Source organism: Mesoplodon mirus, assembly GCF_964341445.2.
Source record: "Mesoplodon mirus genome assembly, chromosome: 18".
NCBI lineage: Eukaryota > Metazoa > Chordata > Mammalia > Artiodactyla > Ziphiidae > Mesoplodon > Mesoplodon mirus.
Window position 1 is genome coordinate 646,897 of NC_138994.1, and position 19,856 is coordinate 666,752.

Sequence of the window (19,856 nt, forward strand, 5' to 3'; positions counted from 1 at the left end):
AAACTCCTTGATGGTGCTCATTCATCACCCTCCAGGGGGCCAGCTCCCCACTCCAGTAGCCTGGCTGCCCCACCCTATCAACTCCACTGGGAGGTCCTGGCCCTGGCCCCCTCCATCTCAGCAGGGAGCAGCTCGTTGTTTATATAGCTTAATCCCTTTGCCAGCCTTGATTACCGGTCAGTGCCCACCCCCACCCTGCAGGTCTCCCGGGCTGAAGCCTGAGGAAGGGAAACCCAGGAGCATCTGCCTCCTTCCCTGTCACCTCACAAAACCCCACTGCAGCAGCTGACGCGCCTCCCCCAGCCTCAGTTGGCCCCATTAACCAAAACAGCTTCATCATACCAATTTCCAGCTTTCACCATGGCGCTGATAGCTGTCAACAGAAATAAGAGTTAATCTGGAATCACTCACATGCACAGAGCTGCCTGGCTAAGAGGAAGAGATAAACCTTTGATAGAAGCAGGAGTACATCCAGCCTGCCACCAGCAGAGGGGCTTCTCTCCTCCCTTACCCCTGGGAGGCCAGGCTGCAAGATTGCAGCCCTCTGGGGAGAGGCATGTAGCATCTCTCTCTCTCTCTGGCACACACACACACACACACACACACACACACACACACACACACGCACACAGAGGCAGCTCTGACCCTTCCCTCCCCACCACCCACTCCCCATCTCCAGGAATCTCTCTCCAGTGCCACCTGGAAGTGCCTAACTCTGTCCCTTTTGCTTTCACTCTGGACCGTGATTAACTTTTTATTTTGGAAAATTACTTTATTGTAGATATAGATATAGATATGTATGTATGTATATATAAAAAGGTTCCATTTCATTTGTAAAATCTTTTTTTTTCTTTTTTTCTCCTAGAGAAAATGATGACGAGGCTAAAGGAAAAAAATAAGTTACATTACAGTTTCCAAAATGGTTCTCGCTCTCCACTGAAGATGGGCCCCCATCAGGGCTGTAATGCACTCTCGGTCCCAGCTTGTGCTTTGCAAGAAGAGGGAATATAACTAGATTAGTTATTTTAGGTTAAAATAGCCAAGAGACAGACGCCTTCGCCTCAAAAATATTCTGAGACACATAAAAGCAGGAGGAAACAAGTCTCTTCAGTCACAAAATGTCGTACATCCCGCAAATACTAGATTCAATTAATTTAATAAAATAGAATATACATAGAGATTCTGCACAAACGTATTGCTTTCTCCCAACAGCTCCTGGTGTCGGGAACCTCAGCTCCGCTGGGCCTCTCTCTCTCAGCCTGGAGCAGGGCGGCCACGGCTGCTGCTTTTAACTCTGGAAATTTCGCTTGCCGGTGCCCAGTGCCACTGAGGCGAGGAGGGTGTCCATACGGAACTTTTCAGGAATATAGCCCAGGAGGAGGAGCTAGGATTTGGCACCCAGTGGAGAAAGGTGAGTGGGAGAGTAGGGCAGGACTCAGGGGTCCAGGTCTGCTGGGTCAGAGGATAAACCAGAGAGACTCAGCACGTCTTTCTTTGGGGAGGGCGAGGCAGCCATGCTGTCGGGAGGGCCGGAGGCCGAGGGATCCTTGGAGTCGCTGGATGGAGCCCTCCGGCGGAGGCAGACACCAGGGCTGGGTGGGGGCCGAGGGCCCTGGCTCTGGCTCTCTGGGGGTTCTATGGAGATACTGGGCGGACTGAGTTTCTTCTTGGGCCGGCTCCCAGGTCCCCCAAGAGGTTGACCCCTGAGGCTAGAGGGGCCAGGGCCCAGGCGGGGTTGGGAGCCACTGTCCAGGCAGCTGACGGCGATGGAGTGCCTCCTCTGTTCATCCAGCCAGGACGCAGGCCGGCGCGGGCAGCTGCGGGCCTCCACGCTGTAGCACTTCTTCAGGTCCCGTGGGGAAGGGGCTTCCTCCTGGCTGCCCAAAGGCAGGGGTTCTCCTGAAATCCAGCTCAGCTCCGTGTCCAGCTCGAAGCTGCTTCTCATCTCTGATGGGCCCTTGCTCCACGTGGGTTCTGGGCCCAGGCAGGGGGCTGACGGGGGCATGTGCTTCGAGGTCTTGCTCTGGCTGTGGGGATGCTGCTGCGCCCGGGTGCTGGAGCGGGCCCGGAAGGAGGAGGCCCCGGCCGGCAGCGGGGGGGCCGCGCTCACCTCTGACAGCGGGTCGTCCCTGCCGTCCAGGCCCTGAACGTCCAGGGAGTCCGTCCTTATTGCTGCCTGTATGGGGTGGGGCGAGGGCTCAGCCCAGGGGCTTCCTCTCCCCTGTGAACTGTCCCACCTGGCAGGTCAGAGAGCCCCTCCTCCCCCCTCCATGGAGTTGCAGGACCACCCTAGGCGGGGTACCAGTATCTGCTCTTGTTGGGAGATGCGGGTCATACGCGGTCTGACCTCTGTTGTCCACTGTGCCCGCACCCCCACCCCCCAGCCTGTAGGGATCGCCCTGTGCAGCGCCCAACCCGTGCGATCCCAGAAAGCACTGGGCCAGTTCTGCTCCCCAGCTGTCCCTCACAACACCTCCCAGCCTCTGCACAGGCTACTTCCTTGGCCTTAAATACCCTTCCCAAACGGCAAGCATCCCTCGACTTGATGGGCTCAGGCACCCTGTGGTGGAATTCCCGGCTATCTTCACCCCAAAGTAAAACGGACGCCTTCCTCCTCCGCTCCCTGCTGCACCACACATGTGAGCGCCCCGTGACCTGCTGCTGCAATGACCTGATGGGGTATATGTCTCTGCTATTACACCATGAGCTCCAGAGGGCAGGGGCTGTCTCATTTGTCCATGTCCCCGGTGTCCGGCCATGGAGGCTGCTCAGCGAATATATGCAGAAGGGATGAGGACGGTGCCTGCTCCCCAAATGTGCTGGATCGAGCAGATCCTCATGTGGCTATCCTCACACATGAGGCACACGTGGCGTGGGCAGTGGCCTTGTCACAGTGGGGGCAGACAAGCCTCACCTGGCTACACGAGCTTCTGCTCTGTGCCCCTGGAGTGTGGGCTCTGGAAGGTAGGCGCCGGGCTTGGCCAAAAGTGGAGGCGTCTAAAAGGTGCCTTGTGCCCCTTAGCTAGGTCTAGAAGTACAGAGGATAGGGAGGCAGCTCTGTGCCATGGAAAGGGAGTCCAGAGACCAGGTTCTACCTCCAACCTGACGTGTGTCCCTGGACAACCATGGCCTCCTCTGGTCTCCGGGCCTCCTCGGCGAAACAAAGGAGGGGGTGCAAAGTCCAAGAGGACACAGACCACCTCTGCTTTGCCTGGAACTGTGTCCCTGGTCCCTAGAACTCAGTCCGGCACACCACTGGCACACAATACATGTTTGCTGGGAGCATGACAGTGGCACCCCTGGTCACCACCAACAGCCTCGGATTCCCAGCAGAGAGACCAGCCCCGGTCCGTATCCACCCTCCACACCTGCTCACCTGGCGCCTGAGTGGCCTCTGAGCCAAAGGGGAGCGGCCCGGTGGGGGCAATTTGGGGATGGTGCCCCACGTGGGAGTACCGTGGGGCTGGAGCAGATGGGGTGCATCTTTGGGAAGCTGCAGGACGTAGCTGGTGTCTGCTGGCTGGGAGTGAACGGACAAGACAGAGCCTGTGAGGGGAGGGGGGAGGGGGAGAGAGAAGAACTGCAGAGTCAATGTGCGGGCTCCCACCAGAGTCCCTCCCGTCCACTCTCCCCACCGGCCTCTACCCTCACCACCCAAGCCCCACCCTGGACTGAAAGCCACTCCCCTCAGGCTGGGGGCTCCCTCAGGCAGGGGCTGGCTGACCCCTTCAGGCTGGGGGCTCCTCAGAGGAAGGAGAGACCTCTTTGTCTGCCTCAGTACCCCTACTTCCCGAGGACAGGGCTGGGCTTAGGCAAGGGCGGATCTCCTGATGTGAGCCGAGCTGGCCTGCCCCCAGCCTTGGTACCTGACTGAGCTTTGGGGAGCCCCCAGCCCCTGTGTCCCAGGGACCCCTCGGCAGTGCTCCCATCCCGGCACATGTAGCTGTCATTGGGCAGAGAGTGCGTTCGGCTGACCCCAGACTTCCTCACAGTCAGCAGATCTGGTCTCAGCATGACGGGCACCTCCTCAGTGTGGGACTCCATCTGCAAAAGGAACAGGGGAGGGAGATGGGAGGAAGAGGGGGCATCCAGGTTGGGTGACTGAGGGAGAGCTTTGGCAACAGAAACCAGAAGCCCACCCCTCCCCACCCCCGGCCAAGGCCCTGGCCCCCGTGCCCTCCCCGGACAAGGTGGTGATGCGATGAGCGTGGTCGGGGAGGAGGGACAGACACATGGATGAGCCCTCCATACACAGGGAGGAAGCGGGTAGGAGGATGCCCTGCCCCCAGAGAACTATTCATACTGCATCATCTTGGGGCTTTTCCACAGGGGACGGCAGGGGGCTGAGGTGTCCAAAGGAGGGAGAGCAGCCCCCAGCCCCCAGCCCGTCAAGCAGTCCAAGAGCTCATTCTCGAGGCCCCTGTGAGAGTCTCTGAAGCTGCACAGTGGAGAGTTAAAAGCTAACAACAGCCCCCCATACCAATCGCTGTGCTGGGGCTTGGGGAGTAGGGGAGGGCCTTCCTGATGAGCAGGGGACGAGGCGGCCCCGGGACTGCCTGCAGAACAGAGGCTGTTTCACCATCCAATTCCTAAGGCAGCCCCAACATCCAGCACTGGACAAGGGCTGGGTTAACATGAGCTGAACGACGGATGAACACTAAGAGGACGTCACAGCTGGTTCACCCCCCTCCCCACCTCCCTTTAATTACACAGTGACTCTGGCAGGTGGTGGGTGAGGCACAAGGCCTGGGTACGACGGACTCAGGTCCTCCCTTAGTGGACAGACCGGGGATGGGAGTGGATTTTTTAAAATCTATTTCAAAGAAAGGCAATAATCAGCCTTTGACCCCAGCTGGAAGGAGACAAGCCTTGTTCCCAAGAGATTTCTCCATCACCCTGTCCGTTCCTGGCTCTCAGAGAGGCTGTAGGTTCCTGTCCCGATGTGGAGCCAGCCGGTTAAGTAGCCCCAGAAGGCCTGAGGATGGCTGTGTCAGAAAATAGTCTGGATCCTTCACTTCCTCTCTCAGCCCCAGGCTCCACTTCTGCCAACCGCTTCAAGACCCCCAGGAACCCCTAAGGTCAAGGCCCTGCCCCAACGGAGCCCTGCTGTGAGGAGGGGTCCCCTGTCCCTCCTTAAGTCCCAAGAGGAGGGGAAGACAGGGAGGAGGGGGCTGCCCACAGGCAGATGGGGACGGGGAGCCAGGCAAGGGTGGAGAAGCTGTCGGAACACAAAGAATCGCCCCAGGACGTGGGGACACACGGGGACAGTGACAGGGGAGATAGGAACGGCCCCCCAGGTGGAGACGGGCGTGGTGGTGGCAGCAGAGATGTGGCTCTCACCCACTACATGGTGGTGAATGGCTCACGTCGGGGCGAGGGGGGAAGCGGAGGTGGGAGGGAGGGGTGCAGGGAGGGGGAGGGCTGGCTTGCAGGGGCTCCAGATACAGAGGCCAACTCTGTGTGCAGACAGGCCCTGGGGTCAGCTGCCTGATAGCGCCTCTGTTTCGAGCTCAGTCACTCCTGGGCGTCTGCATTAACCCTTTCACAGCTGCTGCCCCTGGGCCCTTCCGGGCAAGGCCCCAATGTAATCTTATCGGATTTCTTTGTCCACCGCGGGGAACCTATAGACCTAGCGAAGCCTGGAGCACGAAGTGCTGCCTCTGGGTGGGGCCTGGTGGCAGAGTGAGAGGAGGGGAGGGACCTGGAGCCCTGCAGCCAGCCCGGCCCCTGCGGAGGCTGGGGGAGCAGTGGGGGGGCTGTGTGTATGTACATGGCTCTCCAGGGCACTAAGTAAGGGTGTGTGAGTGTCATCAGGCAAAGAGTCATCCGTCAGAGCTACAGAGCAGGACAGTTCAGACACAATCTCTGACGTCAGAGACACAGCCTCCATCTCAGCTAGAGGGATCTAGACAGGGAGAGAGATGATCAGGCGTAAGAAACCAAGACAGTGCACATTCCCGTGTGTGCACGCACACACACGCACACGCACACACACGCGCCCGCGTGCGCACACGGAGCCCCTCTTCCCCAGTTCGCAAAGCGTAAGGAGGAAAGGCCTCCTTTCTCTCTCCCCACCCCTTTCCCAAGTAAACTGAGAGCGCCTCCCCGCCCCCCTTCAAACCCCTGCTCTGATCAGAGGCTGCGCAGGCAGCAAAGAGCAAGAGCAAACACTGACAAAGCGAGGAGACCCAGAAACCCGTTCTAAAGACGCCCCAGGAAACTTGACAGCCCCTCCCACACTACCACCACCCGGGGAGGGAGCGGGGAGCGGGAAGATACCAGAAAAAAAAAATGAAGAAAGGTCCGCAAAGCGCCTCTCTGCTCCCAGCACAGACAGAGCAGCATGGGGAGGGGTGGTGCTGGGGACAAAGCTGCCAATCTGATGACTGCTTTCTGCCTATTCTCTCTGCTTCCAAAAGCCTGGCAGAACTCGGCCTGCCCCCAGATTCTGGCGTCTCCCCTCCTGGGCCCTCCTTTGCCTGCCCTCCCCAGCTTAGGTTCTGGGAGATGCTCTCCTCCCGCTGGCCTGAACTGGGCACACTGGGTTGGGCCACCACAGCATCTGGCTGGCTCACCTGGGATCTGCAGCCGGGCTTCAGTGCCTACAGGGCCCTGGGGGAGAGCGGGGCCATGTCTCCCAGATGAGCTGACTGCCTGGTCACCTTCTCAACACCCTCCTCTCCCCCAGCACCCTTCCCCATGAGCTTCCTTCAGGATGGGAGGCCTTGGGAAGGGACTTGCTTTCCCACTGATCATTCCAGGTCATTGCCAGGTTCAGGTCCCTGTAGTCTATCTGAGGCTGAATCCCAGCAAGAGGTCAGGAACCCTAGAGGCAAGGTCCCTTCCTATTGGAGGATCACCGTCCATTTCTGTGATCAGGCCACAGGTGTCCCAGGTGCTGGGAACCTGCTTGCCGGCGCCATCATGCACCATGGCCCGCGGAACACTAGGCTTTCTACCTCCAGCTGATACCTGTCTCCTTGCTTCCACTCTGGGTCTGTTGGGGGCTTTCCTGCAGTCCTTGACCTAGGAGGAGGGTTGGTGGGGTGCACCTCCAAGTGGAGGGGGTCAAAGGCGACCAGACAGGTCCCAAGAGGAGAAGGAAGAGGACCCCAGAAAGCAGATCACAGTGAAATGGGATTGGGGGAGAAAAGCATGTGGTGCTGTGGGAAGAGGCAGGGCTCGGGGGGGAAGCCAAGTCCTATTTCACACGAGGTACCCGGAACCCACTCCCAGCTGGAGCCTTCCACTGACTCTCAGGACCAGGTCAGAAGCCACTGGCTATGGATAGCACCCATCATGCCCAGCGGTTTCCTTAGCTTAAAAAGCCACCAAACAGAGGACTGGGGAGGGGGAGGGCACTGGATACGGAGCAGAAGGAGACTGTGTTCTAAGACATGTCCCTCAGTGGGTCCCCTGGCCACCTGCACTCTCCCCCGAAGGACCTCTCCCCTGGCCCTGGTACCTCACTCCCCCGACCCGCTAAGGTCCCACTGCCAACTTGTCTCCTGCTCCATCCATCTCTTTTCTTCCAGGTTCTTTCTTACAATTGCCCTCTCCAGACCCCTCCTCCAAGTATCCTTCTCCCTCAGAAGTGCAATCTCAGCATTCCTACCTTCCAACCATGTGTTCCAGAGGTTGATCTCAGCCTGAAGAACACCTGGCTGCCTCCTGCCAGGCCCAAAGCTCAACTGAGGCCCTGAGGCTGTTCTTTCCCCAGACACCCAGTGGGCAGGAAACACCCCCCCACACACACACCCATCCCCAGAAGCATGGCACAGCATGGCACAGCCCAGCACAGTCAGGAGAAGGGGCACAGCACAGGGACACAGTAACCTGTGGGTCGGAGCCGCCCAGGCTGCGGGCGGGAGGGAAGGCAGAGGGCGGGCCTCCTGGGCCTGCCAGCTCATCCATCAGCTTCAGCTCCCCCTCCAGGGAGCCCTGGATCAGCAGGGATATGGTGTCAAACAGCTGTCTGTCCTGGGGAGGACCAGCCCATAAGGGGAGCCAGAGAGTCAGGGGCATGGGGGTCAGAGGAGCAGTAACGGGAAGTGTCATGGCAGGGGATTGAGAAGAGTCAGAGAGAGAGAAAGAGGAGGTCACACGCGTGCACACACGCACACACACGCACACAACAATAACAACAAAGAGACAGAGAAGGAGGAGGGGATGCGGAAGGTGGGGAAGAGAGAGGTGTGGGAGGAGGAAGAAGAGATGGGAGGTGGAACATGAGAAGAGCCCACAGGGGAGAAGGAGAAGGAGAAGGAGAGAGAGGACCAGGGAAAAAGGTTGAGATGGAATCAGGCAGGTTGCAGGGGGGGATGGAAAGAGGTTTGGCAAAATCAGGGCGAGGGTAAGAAGGAAACAGGAAGGAAACAGAAAACAGCCTTGAACCTAAGAGCCAGGAAGGGGGGAGTCCGGGCCCAACGGGAGGCACCGGGACGGATGAGCCGGCATGTGTGCCAGCAACTTGCCGGGGTGGCCCCACGCTGGGAGTGCAGGCAGCCACCTCTGGGGCTGGGCAGGGGCCTGCTCACCCCTCCACGTGCAGGCAGGGGGGTCAGACGACTCAGGACGAGCCCCAGGGTCTGCTTGCCTCCCGCTCCCTGTACACCACCCAACCACCGAGCCGCTGAGCACCCACGCCAGCGGTCTCCGTCCCACACGCCCTTGAGGCGAAGGGGGTGTTTGCTCACCATGGGGTGCTCCAGGGAGAAGTGGGAGACTGCTTCAGCATGGGCTGCAGCGTGTGGGGCCCCAGGCTTGGGGCTGCCAGGGCTGTCGGGGCCCTCGGCCCCAGGCCAGAGGAAGGGGCTGCCCGGTGGCGAGGGGGCCTGTGGGCTGAGCGTCTTCATCTCCAGCTCCAGCTCAGCCTCCAGTTCGGCCTCCTCCTTGGCCTCCTTGTTGCTCTCCTCCAGGTGCTTCATCAGCACGGCAATCACCACGTTGACCAGCACAAACTGGGCTGTCAGCACGAAGGACACGAAGTAGATGGGAGAGATGACCGTGTTGTAGCAGGTGGACTCCTGGTCACAGTCCCGGAGGGTGTCCTGGGGAGGCGGGGTAGAGAGGTGAGGTGGTGAGCACAGCGGACAGAGCCATCCTGGGAAATCAGGTCTCTGGTGTCACGGAGCTTTGCAGGGGGAGCAGGAAGGGCCGGAGGAGGGAGTGACGTGTCCTGGGGGCGGAAGAGCGCTAGACACTGTCCTGGGAAGTGTGGGTCAGAGCATGTCCTGGGGAGAGGGCGTTCCAGAGTGCCCCGGCCTGGGGGACGGAAGGTCACATGCTTTCATTCACATCCAGTTCCTCTTGAGCCCAGAAGTGGGGCTGTCTCCTCGGGGCCCGAGCCAGCCCTGGGAGGGACCTCGCTGCGGTGGGCTCTCACCTTCATAATGCCATTCCAGTTGTCACCCGTGGAGACTCGGAAGAGGGTCAAGAAGGCCATGCCAAAGTTCCGAAAGGTGGCATGGCGGCCCAGGCCCTCACAGGGGTGTGTCTCGTCACACTCTGGAGGAGAAGGGAGGGGGAGAGAGGCCCGAGTTAGTCCCGGAGCCCCTGCGCCTCCAGCCCGGGCTCCTCTGCCCTCCCTACCCCAACTCACCCAAGTCTCCAAAGAGCTCCACGCCCAGAGCTGCAAAGATGAAAAACAACAACATGAAGAGAAGTCCCAGGTTCCCCACCTGGAAAAGAGGAAAAGAAATGGAAAAGGTGCCACTGGATCTCCCAGCCAGCTTCCCTGAGCCCCCTCCCCTTTGGAGAGCACCCTCTCCTTCCCGAGAGGACCCTTCCCACCCACCCCCACCTCCCAGCTACCTGGGGCAGGGCCTGCATCACTGTGTCCAGCAGCGCCCGCATGCCCACAGCCATCTTCAGCAGCTTTAGCACTGCAGGACAGGACAATGTCGTGAGCTGGCCCCTCTGGGTCCCAGGTCACACAGCTGGTGGAGCCAGGGCCAGGCTGCCATGGCTTCACCCCCACCCTCGGCCCGGCCCCCAGCTTTTCCTTTTGGCAGAGGCTGGAAGAAAGGCTCACGGAACCCACACCCACCTCGTCCCTAGCCAGTCAGAGCTGACCCCTGCCGTCTCCCCCTGGGCAGGTCACCCTGGGAGGGTGGCCACGGTGGGCAGGCAGCCGGGCACTGACCTCGGGCAATACGCAACACCCTCATGATGCGGATGATGGTGGGGTTGATGGGCAGTGAGGCGTTGACCTCGATCTCCTCCAGCGTGATGCCCATGATAGACAGCAGCACAATGGCCAGGTCCAGCTGGTTCCACCTGAAAGCCCAGGACACAGCTCCCTGAGGGGGGCACTGCAGAGGAGGGGGCAGTTGTGGCAACACGAGTGGCAGATTCTCAGCCACGGAAAGGCGAGTGGAGGTCAGCCTGTTCAGCCTTTCCATCCTGCAGAGAAGCGGTGGTTTATCTACAGTCACACAGCCAGTTGGTGGTACAGGGAGGGCTAGGACTTTAGCTCGAGGGCCTCTGCTTTTCATTTTTATGCATTTGCTTTTTTATCTATCATTAATATGGTATTTGCTCTGTGCCAAGCACAATTTGAAAGACTTTACAAACAGGAACTCACAATCTTCACCACTCTATGAGGTAGATACAGCTATTATATCCCATTCTACGGACGAGGAAACGGAGAGCGATTAAGTAACTTAAGTAACTTACCCAAAGTTACCCGCTTCTAAGTGATGGAGCCAGGATTCAGATCTGTCCAGGCAGTCTGGCTCCAGTCTAAGCCACACTGGTTTTCAGCTGTCAGTGTCTGCAGGCTCTGCCTTGCCAAGCTCCCTCCCTTCCCTTCCATCTCCCAGGTCCTGGATATATCCCCACCCCCAGCCCACCATCAGCCCCGGGTAGATCCTGGAGTGGAGTCTGAACCTCCGGAGTCAGGAAAGGTCTTCAGGCACTAGACCCTCCGGGGCATCTCCCCAGGAGAACACACCCTTTCGCCCACTCCCCTACTCCCCTCCCCTCTCTGTTACCTGTCCTGGAAGAACCGTCGAAAGCCAAAGGCCACCAGTTTGAAAACTGACTCCAAGACGAAGATGACAGTGAAGATGTAGTTGCAGATCTTCAGAGCCTCGTCCAGGATCTGGCGGGGATGGAGGCAAGATGCAGGGTCTCTTAAGGCCCAGGGACGAAGCCTGCCCTGACCCCTCTATCACTCCCAGATCTGGGAGACAGGGTGAGTCTAAGGGGGGCTTTCATCTCTTCCCACCGTGATGGCTGACCACTGGCCACCACTCTAGGGTAGAGTAGGGTTCTCATTCACATGCACGACCCAAACTTCGTGTTGAAGGATCTCTCTCCTTGAGGGTCAGTGAGGAGATCACATGAGAATGTGCTGGAAGGCACAGAATGCTAGAACTGGAAGGGGCCTTTTGCATTATCAATTCAATGTCCCTATTTTACAGATGGGAAAACTGAGACGTGGAAGGCAGCTGACGGAGGCTTATTTGAGAGGTGGCAAGATCACAGGTGAGGTTTGGAGCTGGATGTTCACGAGCATTTAAACTCCAGAAGGGCAGGCACTGGTCTGCCTTCTTTACCCTCAAAGGTCCAGTACATTTAAGATACTCAGTAAGTATCTACTGGGTGAAGAAACCACGTCCTCTACTTCCGAGCTGTGTGACCTTGATCGAGTCCACTAACCTCTCTGAGCCTCAGTGTCCTCATCTGTAAAACCAAGCTGAGACCGATCTTCAGAGGGTCGCTGCAAGGGGTACAAGAGGACCCCCTCTAGGGCAGCCAGCACTCGCCGGAGGTGCTCTGGCTCAGGCTGGGTTAGATCCACCTGGCAGCCTCATGGCTGGAGGTGGGGTCCAGATGGCCAGTCACTCGCTCCTACCTGGGGCTGCCGGTAGTGCTCCATGGCCATAGTGACCACGTTCAGCCCAATGACACCCGTGATGAAGAGATCCAGGTAGTGGCTGGTACACAGGTGGTGGACGAGGAGCCGGAAGCGGGAGTAGTCCGAGTAGTAGGGTTTGCACTGGGCCTCTGGTGGGGCAGCGGGGCAGGGAGGGGGGAACAGAGCAGCCATCGGGCCCTGCCCCCTGCGTCCCCTCCACCCACAGTCCCTCACAGCCACCAGCCTCTAATGCCAGAAACATTCCAGCGTCATCAGCATCCTCATCCTCCACGCACTGCCCTTTGGGGCAGGGGCAGCTCTCTCAGGGTCACCCCTCCAAGCATGGGTTCTACTGGCTGCAGGTGGGCAAAGACGGGGTCAGGACATGCAGAGCTCCCCACCCACATTAGACACCAGGTGAGCCCCCTTCCCGAGGCAGCCTCCAAAGTCCAGCAGCCCCTTGTAACACCCTCGACTCGATGTCCGGCAGCAAGGCCAGATCAGTAGAGGAAAAACAACGGGTCTTATTGGACTCAGAGGAAAAGCTCCATCAACGGAGAGGTGAAGGCTCTTGCTCCCCCACCAAGCTCAGCCTCTCGAGGGGAGCAGTGGAGATTACACGGAGCTGGGATTTGGAGACAAAACCGGACATTGGAAGCTGGACGTCTTGTTGGCTGGCTGCACCAACCCACTGAGAGGGCCTCCGGGGGCGGGGGCGGGGGCAGGGTCTGGGCCTCCTGACCCCTCATGTGGGGGAGGGAGGAGGGGCGGCCACAGGGCTCTGCTCCGTCGCACCGGAAGGGCTCACCCAGTTTCTAATGAGGCTGTGCCCAGCCTGCTCCTGGGGGCCAGGGCAGCTTCCCCTGCAGGCTGGGCTGGAAGCACTGTCTGAGATCTGTCAGAGGCATCATATTTCTCTTGTAATGAGTGAGCCACTTAGTTATAAAAATCATGGTGCCAGAAGGTCGACCTACTAAGCAGGCAGAGTGAATCTGGGGGCAGGAGGTTGCAGGGGGCCCTTCCTCCACGTGTGAGGAAAGGCCATGCCAAGCTGGGGATACATGTCGTCAGAGGCAGCGGACAGATTGGGTCCCCGGGCAGCCACACAGAAAGAAGAGGCGCCCCGTGGGGAGGCTTGGGGCAGCCTCAGGTCCCAGACAGCCCTTCCCCTCAGGAGGTCTAGGGCGGAAGCCAGCGAGCCAAGGCTGCAGCCTCTGAGGACTGTGCCAGGGGCGGCAGGAAGCTTTGGGCTCAGGCCAGCTTGGTTATAACTGCCCTTTCCCATGCAGGACTATTAACAGAGAGGTAAACCGAGGCAGGGAGCGGCCTGGGTGGGCCCCCACCAAAGGCCAAAGGAAGAAGAGTACCCAAGAGCTGCCCGTCCAGCCTCACCAGATGCCACGCACCAGCATCAGCCTTGAGGTGTGGATAACCAAGAGGCAGAAAGCCCCAAGTGTTCTGGGGCACCAGCCGGTGCCCTGGGCCATATTTTTGTTTCCAGAGGTGGGCCAGTCAACTGTGGCTTTGTTTGCTCAGGCAGCCCTCCCGGCCCCCAGGAGAATGCGGGTGGAGCGGCTGGGATCAGGGGACAACATGAGGCCACAGGTCATCCACACAGCGATGCTATCGTGGAGGGTGACTGGGCGAGCCAGCCTCTTCCTTCCTTCCTTCAGTACGCACAGAACCAGAGGGCGCTAGTCGCCCAGCGTTGCCTTAGCAGCTGGAACTCTTTCTCTGCATTAATCTCCATAAGTGCCGAAAGCACCCAATCCCATTATGCTAAAATAGGAATGGAGAATTAACTAAAATGTTTGAATACAATTAGGTTAGAAAGAGTGGCTCCTTATTAGCCCCATTATTAGCTGGGACAATGCAGAGGAGAGGTTGGGAGAGTCCCCGCCTCCCCTGTCACCCAAGTCTGACTGTGTTGGCGGCCCCAGGCCAGATGGAGCTGCTATCACCACCTCCTGGCCTTGCTCTAGGGGTCTGAGGACCGGCTGGAGGCCCAGAGGGAAGGTGGGGGCAGGACGACTGGAGCGGGGCATCTGTTCACAGCGACCGACCCCGGGCCCTTGAGGTCTGTACAGAGCCCTTCCACCCTCGGCCTGGACCCCAGGCCAGCAGGTGCCCAGGCTGCCAGACATCGCCCCCTTAGAGCACAGGTCCAAAGAGTACCAGGGCCGACCTGCTAAGCAGCTCCTCGGCCAAACCCTTTGTTTTACAGAGGGAGAGAAGGAGGCCCATCCAAGAGCGAGTCATCTGCACACTGTGAGGCAGCCACGGAGCCAGGCCCTGAACCCCCAGCCCCAGCCCCTCACCGGCTGCCAGGTGGGTTTAGACACAAAGCCTTGGGGCTTTGGCCCGGAGGGTGCCCTCGAAGAGTGTGCCCAAAGGCTCTTGTTGTTGGGCTCTGGGTGATGCCACCCCCCTTTTGCTCCCGGACCTCGGTTCTACAGGCAAGCACGTGGGCTCGGAGAAGAAATGGAGAACCCCTGGGAGGAGCCTTGGGTGGGTGTGCTGCTCTGACGGCTCCAGCTGTAGCCCAGGAGGGCCTTGGCCAGTGGTCGCTGGCACGTCGGCAGCCCTGGCCCCATCTCCCTGCCTCCTGCCAGCATGAGCTGCCTTAGATGGAGAAAATACCGGAGTCAGACAGTGGGGAGAAGGGCACCCCTAGGACTGCCCAGCCCCCAGTCAGGGGCGGGAACGGAGGAGGGGTGAAGCAGGGGGTGCAAGGCTGCGAGTGAGAACCACAGGCACCGTGAGTTAGTAGGGGTCCCCGGGAGCACGAGGCACAGCCAGGGCAGAGGGCTTGCAAAGGAAGGTGGTGGGGCTAGGAGGAAGGCAGGGGTCACTCCCAGGGCCACAGGCCCCCATGACAGAGGCCACATCCCGCTGCTATAGCCAGGCCTGACCAGTGGGCCCTGATGGAAGGAGAGAGGGTGAGTGGAGGTGGGTGCCACAGGAGGCCGAGGGGAGCAGAGCTGGTGCTGGAGGCTGAGTGGTCACTTGGGGCTGTGCCTTGCTTGCGCGGCAGCCCCGGTCTCTCCTTCCGCCTGGAAGCCGGGCTGGACCCAGGTGTCTGGCCAGGACCAGTTTCCTGATAATCAGAGGCTCCTCCCTTCTGTCTGTCCCTGGGATCTGGCTGCTCTGCGTCTGCTGGGGGCAGCACAGGGTGGGAGTGGCGCTGGCAGGGAGGGGTGGTGCACGTGTTTGATTCCAGCAGCCCCAGGCTAGAGGGTGTGACTTCATCCCCGTCACACCGCTGGGGAGACTGAGGCACTATCATCGCCAGCCCCTGCGAGCTGACTGGAGATGCAGATGCTCAGGTCCTACCCTGGACCACTCTGTGAGAATCTCTAAGGTGGGGCTCAGTGGGCAATCTGTGTTGTAAGATGTCCTCTGGGTGGTTCTTAGGCACGGTGAAATTTGAAAAGCTCTAGTGTGGACCACACAGAACATGAGGTTTGGGAAAGGGGGATATGGGGTGATTTGAGACCTTGTTTGGGGTCTCTGAGTCGTCACTACCAGCTGGAAGGGTACGACACTGTTGTAACCAGTGTACTACCTGCCTGTGCCAACAGGAGCATGGCAGAATATCCCCAGAAGGGGGGTGTGTGCAGTGTGAGAGTAAAGAGAGTGTATAGCATTAAGTGGGTATGTCAGGGGACGGTCTCGGGGGCCATGGGAATCTGCACGTGTTGATTCTTGGGGGAGAAGCCTCTGTGGGCCAGCCCTGTGGTATTTTGGCATGAGTGTGTATGTGCAGACACGTCAGCCTACAGACCAGGTGAACCCGTAAGGGAAAAGCTGAAGGCCACGTCCCCTCACCCTCCTCTCATTCTCTAACACATCAGGGACTCACACAGTACAGCCTGACTCTGAGACGTGGGGCCCAGGCAATGCAGACACAAAGCAGCTGGAGCCTCCTGAGCCCACAGACGGTCTCTCAATGCCAGGCATTGTAGCTCAGCACCGTGGGGACAGGAGATATCGACCCACCCAGGGCCTCAGGGGTGACCTCTCAAATGGCAGCTCAGGGGGTCCCCTTTGATCAGGCAGCCCAGCACCCACAGGGCAGCGTCTGCTGGAGTCAGGCTCCTGGGAGAATGCAGAAAAGTGGAGAAAGGTACAGCCCAGGGTTCCCAGCCTGGAGTCCCAATCCCTCAGCAGCCTGAGGAGGCAGCCGCGTGGGGGTCCTTAGGTTCTTCTCAATATTTCTAAAAGCTTAAAAGAAATCATATGCCTGTGCTAAGACCCCACAAGCTAATTTAATGGCAAAATGGTCTTTCTTTGTTATCGTTCAGTGCGAAAGCTTCTGCAGCTCAGAAGCTCTGATTAGCAATTAGATGTGCCGTTGATGAGTAAAAACAGTGAAACAAAGTCATTATTGAAGTGCTCTCAACTTCAAAGACCGTCTTTTAAAATGTGGGGTCTGTCGGAGGAGATGACAAGGGGGGCCCACGGGGATGAACAGGTTGGGAACCGCTGGGTGGAGACATCAGAGGGTGTCACGAGGCCCCACAACTCTGTCACGGATTCTCAAGACCTCTGAACCTCTGTCTGGGGGCTGTGTTGGGAGAGCAGGGGCCAAAGGACCAGGGGAGGGCAGGCAGAACCAGGAGGGCCTTCCCAGGGACACGGCTCTCAAAGAGAATGACCCAGCTCACTCCCAAACCTTTGGCTTTTGGGGGAGAAGCTTGTGGCTAACTCAGGCCTTTGATTCCTAAGTCCTGCTGTTCGTAGCGATGACGTGGCCACTGCAATTACTTGACTATTAATGAGTCTGTTCAATTATTCATCGTTACATGTTTAAAACAAATCCTCTCCCTCTCTCCTCCTCTTATCCTGCTCGCTTGGATCAAAGTATCCCCTTCAGACAAAAGGAGGCAGGAGAGTTTGCCGCTCTAATAACCGAACAGTGTGACCTGGGAGGAGGCGGCAGGGGGCTGGGAGCTCGGGCCTCGGAAGCCTGGCCAGACACGGAGGGTCCACCAAGAGAAGCTGGATGGAGGGGTGCGCTAAGGCCCTCACCTCCTGTCCAGCTAGCACAGGCCTATGGGGTGCCGTGGAGCCCGGCACCCGAGGGACCCTTGGCCCTCACCCTGAGAGGACAGAATCAGTGAGCCATGGAGAGGGAGCTAAGAGGCTGCCGGCACGCACGAGGCGGCCCGACTGCCCGGGCCACACCCTGGAACCCGCAACCCCAGACGCAGTACCTGGCGCCGCGCTGGCTGAGCTGCCGGAAGCAATTACATCGTCCAGCATTAGATCTAAAAGAACGAAACACGACATCGGTCACTGGCCGGACCAGGTGGGCTGGGCAGGGCCCCCTCAGCAGCTTGCTCCCCCTGGGCTCTGACCCTCACTCTTCCTGTGAATAGGGCATGCTGAGCAAGGGTGGCTTGTCCCGAGTGCCAGCCCCAAACTCGGGCACAGGGCACTTGAGGAAGCTGAGCCATTCGGCCAGCTCATCAGGGTCACAGGGGCAGGGAGTCGGAGGCATGGGGAGGGGAGGAAGCCTGTCCTCAGAACAGATCTCCACTCCTACCCGCACTGCGGCCTCAGCAGCACCTGAGAAGCCTGCGGACCCCGGAAGGGGAGCCAGCTGGTCAGGCAGGGCCACGGGTGCCTCCTGCCAAAAGAGTTCCATCTGCAGATGTCCTGCTGAGAGGGCAGACTGCAAGGAGGGGCGGCGTGGGAGCGTGGCTGCTGGGGGCAGTGCGCCTGCTCAGCCTCAGCCGTCCACAGGGAGCCAAGATGGGGCCCCTAGCCCAGATCTGCTGCCCAGAGGCCAGTGTCCCTGCCCCGTCCGCTGGAGCAGCCCCGCCTCTCCCAGGGAGCGTGGGCTCTGGGCCACCCAACCTCCCCCACAACCCCCTACAGCCCTCCCCTCACTCCAGGTGCCCTCACAGGTAGCAGGAGATAGAGCCAGGGGCTGAGGGGGGCACCGCAGCCCCCGACCCTCTTGGTAGTACTCACATTTCAACAAACCAAAGGGAAAACTCAGAGCACCTCATGGATCTTATCGGCATAAGAAAGACGGTTGTGAAAGGGTAGAGAGAGGAGGGGAAACCCACAGACCAAACAGAGGCAGACACACAAAGGCCTTGAGAAACCCACACACAAAGACACTTAGAGAGACGTGGGCAGTGACTGAGAGAGAGTCACACAGATTGTCGAGTACCAGACAGACAGGCAGGAGTCCTGCAGACGGGGAGGGGAGCCAAGTGCAGACACACGGGGAGACAACAGGGCCCGCAGGCCTGTCACCCCTCGTGTCCTCCCTGGAATCTGGGTGCCTTTCGCTTAGCCTCGGCCCGCCCATTGGCATGAGAGTGTAAGGAGGGAGGGGGTGGGGGCCTCACCCGGCCAATGGCAAGAGATGTTGGAGATCGAGGGTGAGGGGCTGAAGGGTCTAAGTCCAGAGCGTCATGACCTTAGAGTTCCTGTGACCTCAGACCTTCCCTGAGCTGAGGGAGTATTTTTGTACCGCTTGGCAAAAAAAGAAGGACAGTCAGGAAGCCAGGGAGTTTTGCTGGAGATAGGGAGGAAGGAGGGGTCTGGGGTTTGCTCACGCCACGGTCCATCTGTAGGTTCTGCTGAGGTCTTGCCCAGCAGCTACAGACACTGGGTAGCCACAGGCTGAAGATGCTTGCTCGCCAACACTGGGGCAGGCAAGGCTGGCACTTGGGCCAAGCCTGGGGTCAGTGGGCACTGACACGGGGCAATGCAGCAGGATTTTCATCCCATGAGGCTCCTCTCCGAGTTGAGCTGGGAGGGACCGTACATCACCTCCCACCTGGCGTCGTCTGGGGAGCACAATGCTGAGACCGGGAGCCCCGCAGAGGGGTAGCTCCCCTGCCCTCACAGGGCTGAGCTGGTCTGCTTCATGCAGGCTCTAGAGGCTGACATGCTCTCGAGGGGAAGGGGGAGGGGAAGGGGTGGGAGCATCTTCTCCCTGCCCCAGCCCCAGCCCCTAGCCCCTAGCCCCCTACAGTCGCAAGGCCAAGGTCAAGTACGACTCAGAGAGATGTGGAAAGACTACCGACCAGCCATCTGCTTCTCCTTACTCCTTCTCTTTTTCTCCAATCTCCGTAGACGCTTCTCCTCCCGCCGCCGGGCCTCCTCCTCCTCCTGGTGCTGCCGACACTTGTGGAAGTTCTCCACCACCACGCCCACGAACATGTTCAGGACAAAGAAGGCCACGATGAGCAGGAACGAGATGAAGTACAGCAGCATCCAGGGGTTGTGGTTCATGATGGGCTGGCGGGGAGCAGGAAGGACAAAGTGGAGACATTAGCCCAAGGGTAAGTGTCACAGGTGCTGCCCTGCAGCCTGCGCTCCTTAAGACAGGGCCTGCACGCTCAGTCACGCAGACCCAGCGGGTGAGGTCAAGGAGTGATGTGGGTTTGGCGTTAGGCAGTAGGGAAAGGTGGGGGCTGTGGCAAAATATAGAGAGTGGATGTTCTATCCGAAAGGGGCAGCTGCTTCTGTGATTCAGCTGACTCCTGCCTTTCAGGAATTCAAGCCCAGTGTTTCCAGATCTTTGGACTTCTCCTGAGCAGGCCCAAATCCAGATTTTCATGTAAAATTGGTCAATTTTTAACTGCTTACCACTAATTCAAAAAATTTTAAATATGTTGCAAGCCAATAAAGCATGACCGGATTTGCCTGGAGGCCACCAGTTACAGCCTCTGCGGTAAGAGGTGATGCCTCTTGGATGGCATTTTTCCAACCTGCCTCGCTGTCTTTCTGTCCAAGCCTGCGCCCACCACACCTGGAGTTGGCCCATGGTGAGTGACCTGAGCGCAAAGATGGATCCTGCCCACCTCAGCCCTACCTGCTGGTCCACACCGACAGCATCCAGCCCATCATACATGATATCCACCCAGCCGTCCTTAGAGGCCAGCACGAACAGGGACATCAGGGCCTGCGGGGGCGGCGGGGGGGAGGAAAGGACCACTTGAAACCTAGGATGCATGGCCAAGCCACC

The 19,856-nt window shown here is 59.1% G+C and overlaps 1 protein-coding gene across 30 annotated transcripts in view; it reads right to left on the minus strand.

Moving 5' to 3' along the window:
• Positions 1-1,208: 1,208 nt before the first annotated feature.
• The window catches only part of CACNA1G (calcium voltage-gated channel subunit alpha1 G), a gene marked incomplete at its 5' end in the record, with an annotated part of 63,459 nt that continues 44,811 nt past the window's right edge, over positions 1,209-19,856 (minus strand). For 3 of the 30 annotated variants that reach the window (XM_082604178.1, XM_082604169.1, XM_082604167.1), the window contains 13 exons: positions 1,209-2,176; positions 3,377-3,546; positions 3,867-4,044; positions 8,697-9,050; positions 9,386-9,507; positions 9,602-9,680; positions 9,814-9,884; positions 10,145-10,278; positions 10,995-11,104; positions 11,861-12,012; positions 17,080-17,133; positions 18,934-19,126; positions 19,704-19,793. In XM_082604178.1, coding sequence (XP_082460304.1) covers positions 1,436-2,176; positions 3,377-3,546; positions 3,867-4,044; positions 8,697-9,050; positions 9,386-9,507; positions 9,602-9,680; positions 9,814-9,884; positions 10,145-10,278; positions 10,995-11,104; positions 11,861-12,012; positions 17,080-17,133; positions 18,934-19,126; positions 19,704-19,793 — 2,448 coding nt within the window. In that variant the 3' untranslated portion in view covers positions 1,209-1,435. Of the gene's footprint in view, positions 2,177-3,376; positions 3,547-3,866; positions 4,045-5,770; positions 5,906-7,836; positions 7,981-8,696; positions 9,051-9,385; positions 9,508-9,601; positions 9,681-9,813; positions 9,885-10,144; positions 10,279-10,994; positions 11,105-11,860; positions 12,013-17,079; positions 17,134-18,912; positions 19,127-19,703; positions 19,794-19,856 lie in introns of all 30 variants that reach the window. The other 27 variants (XM_082604188.1, XM_082604177.1, XM_082604183.1 and 24 more) reach the window with 20 other exon arrangements.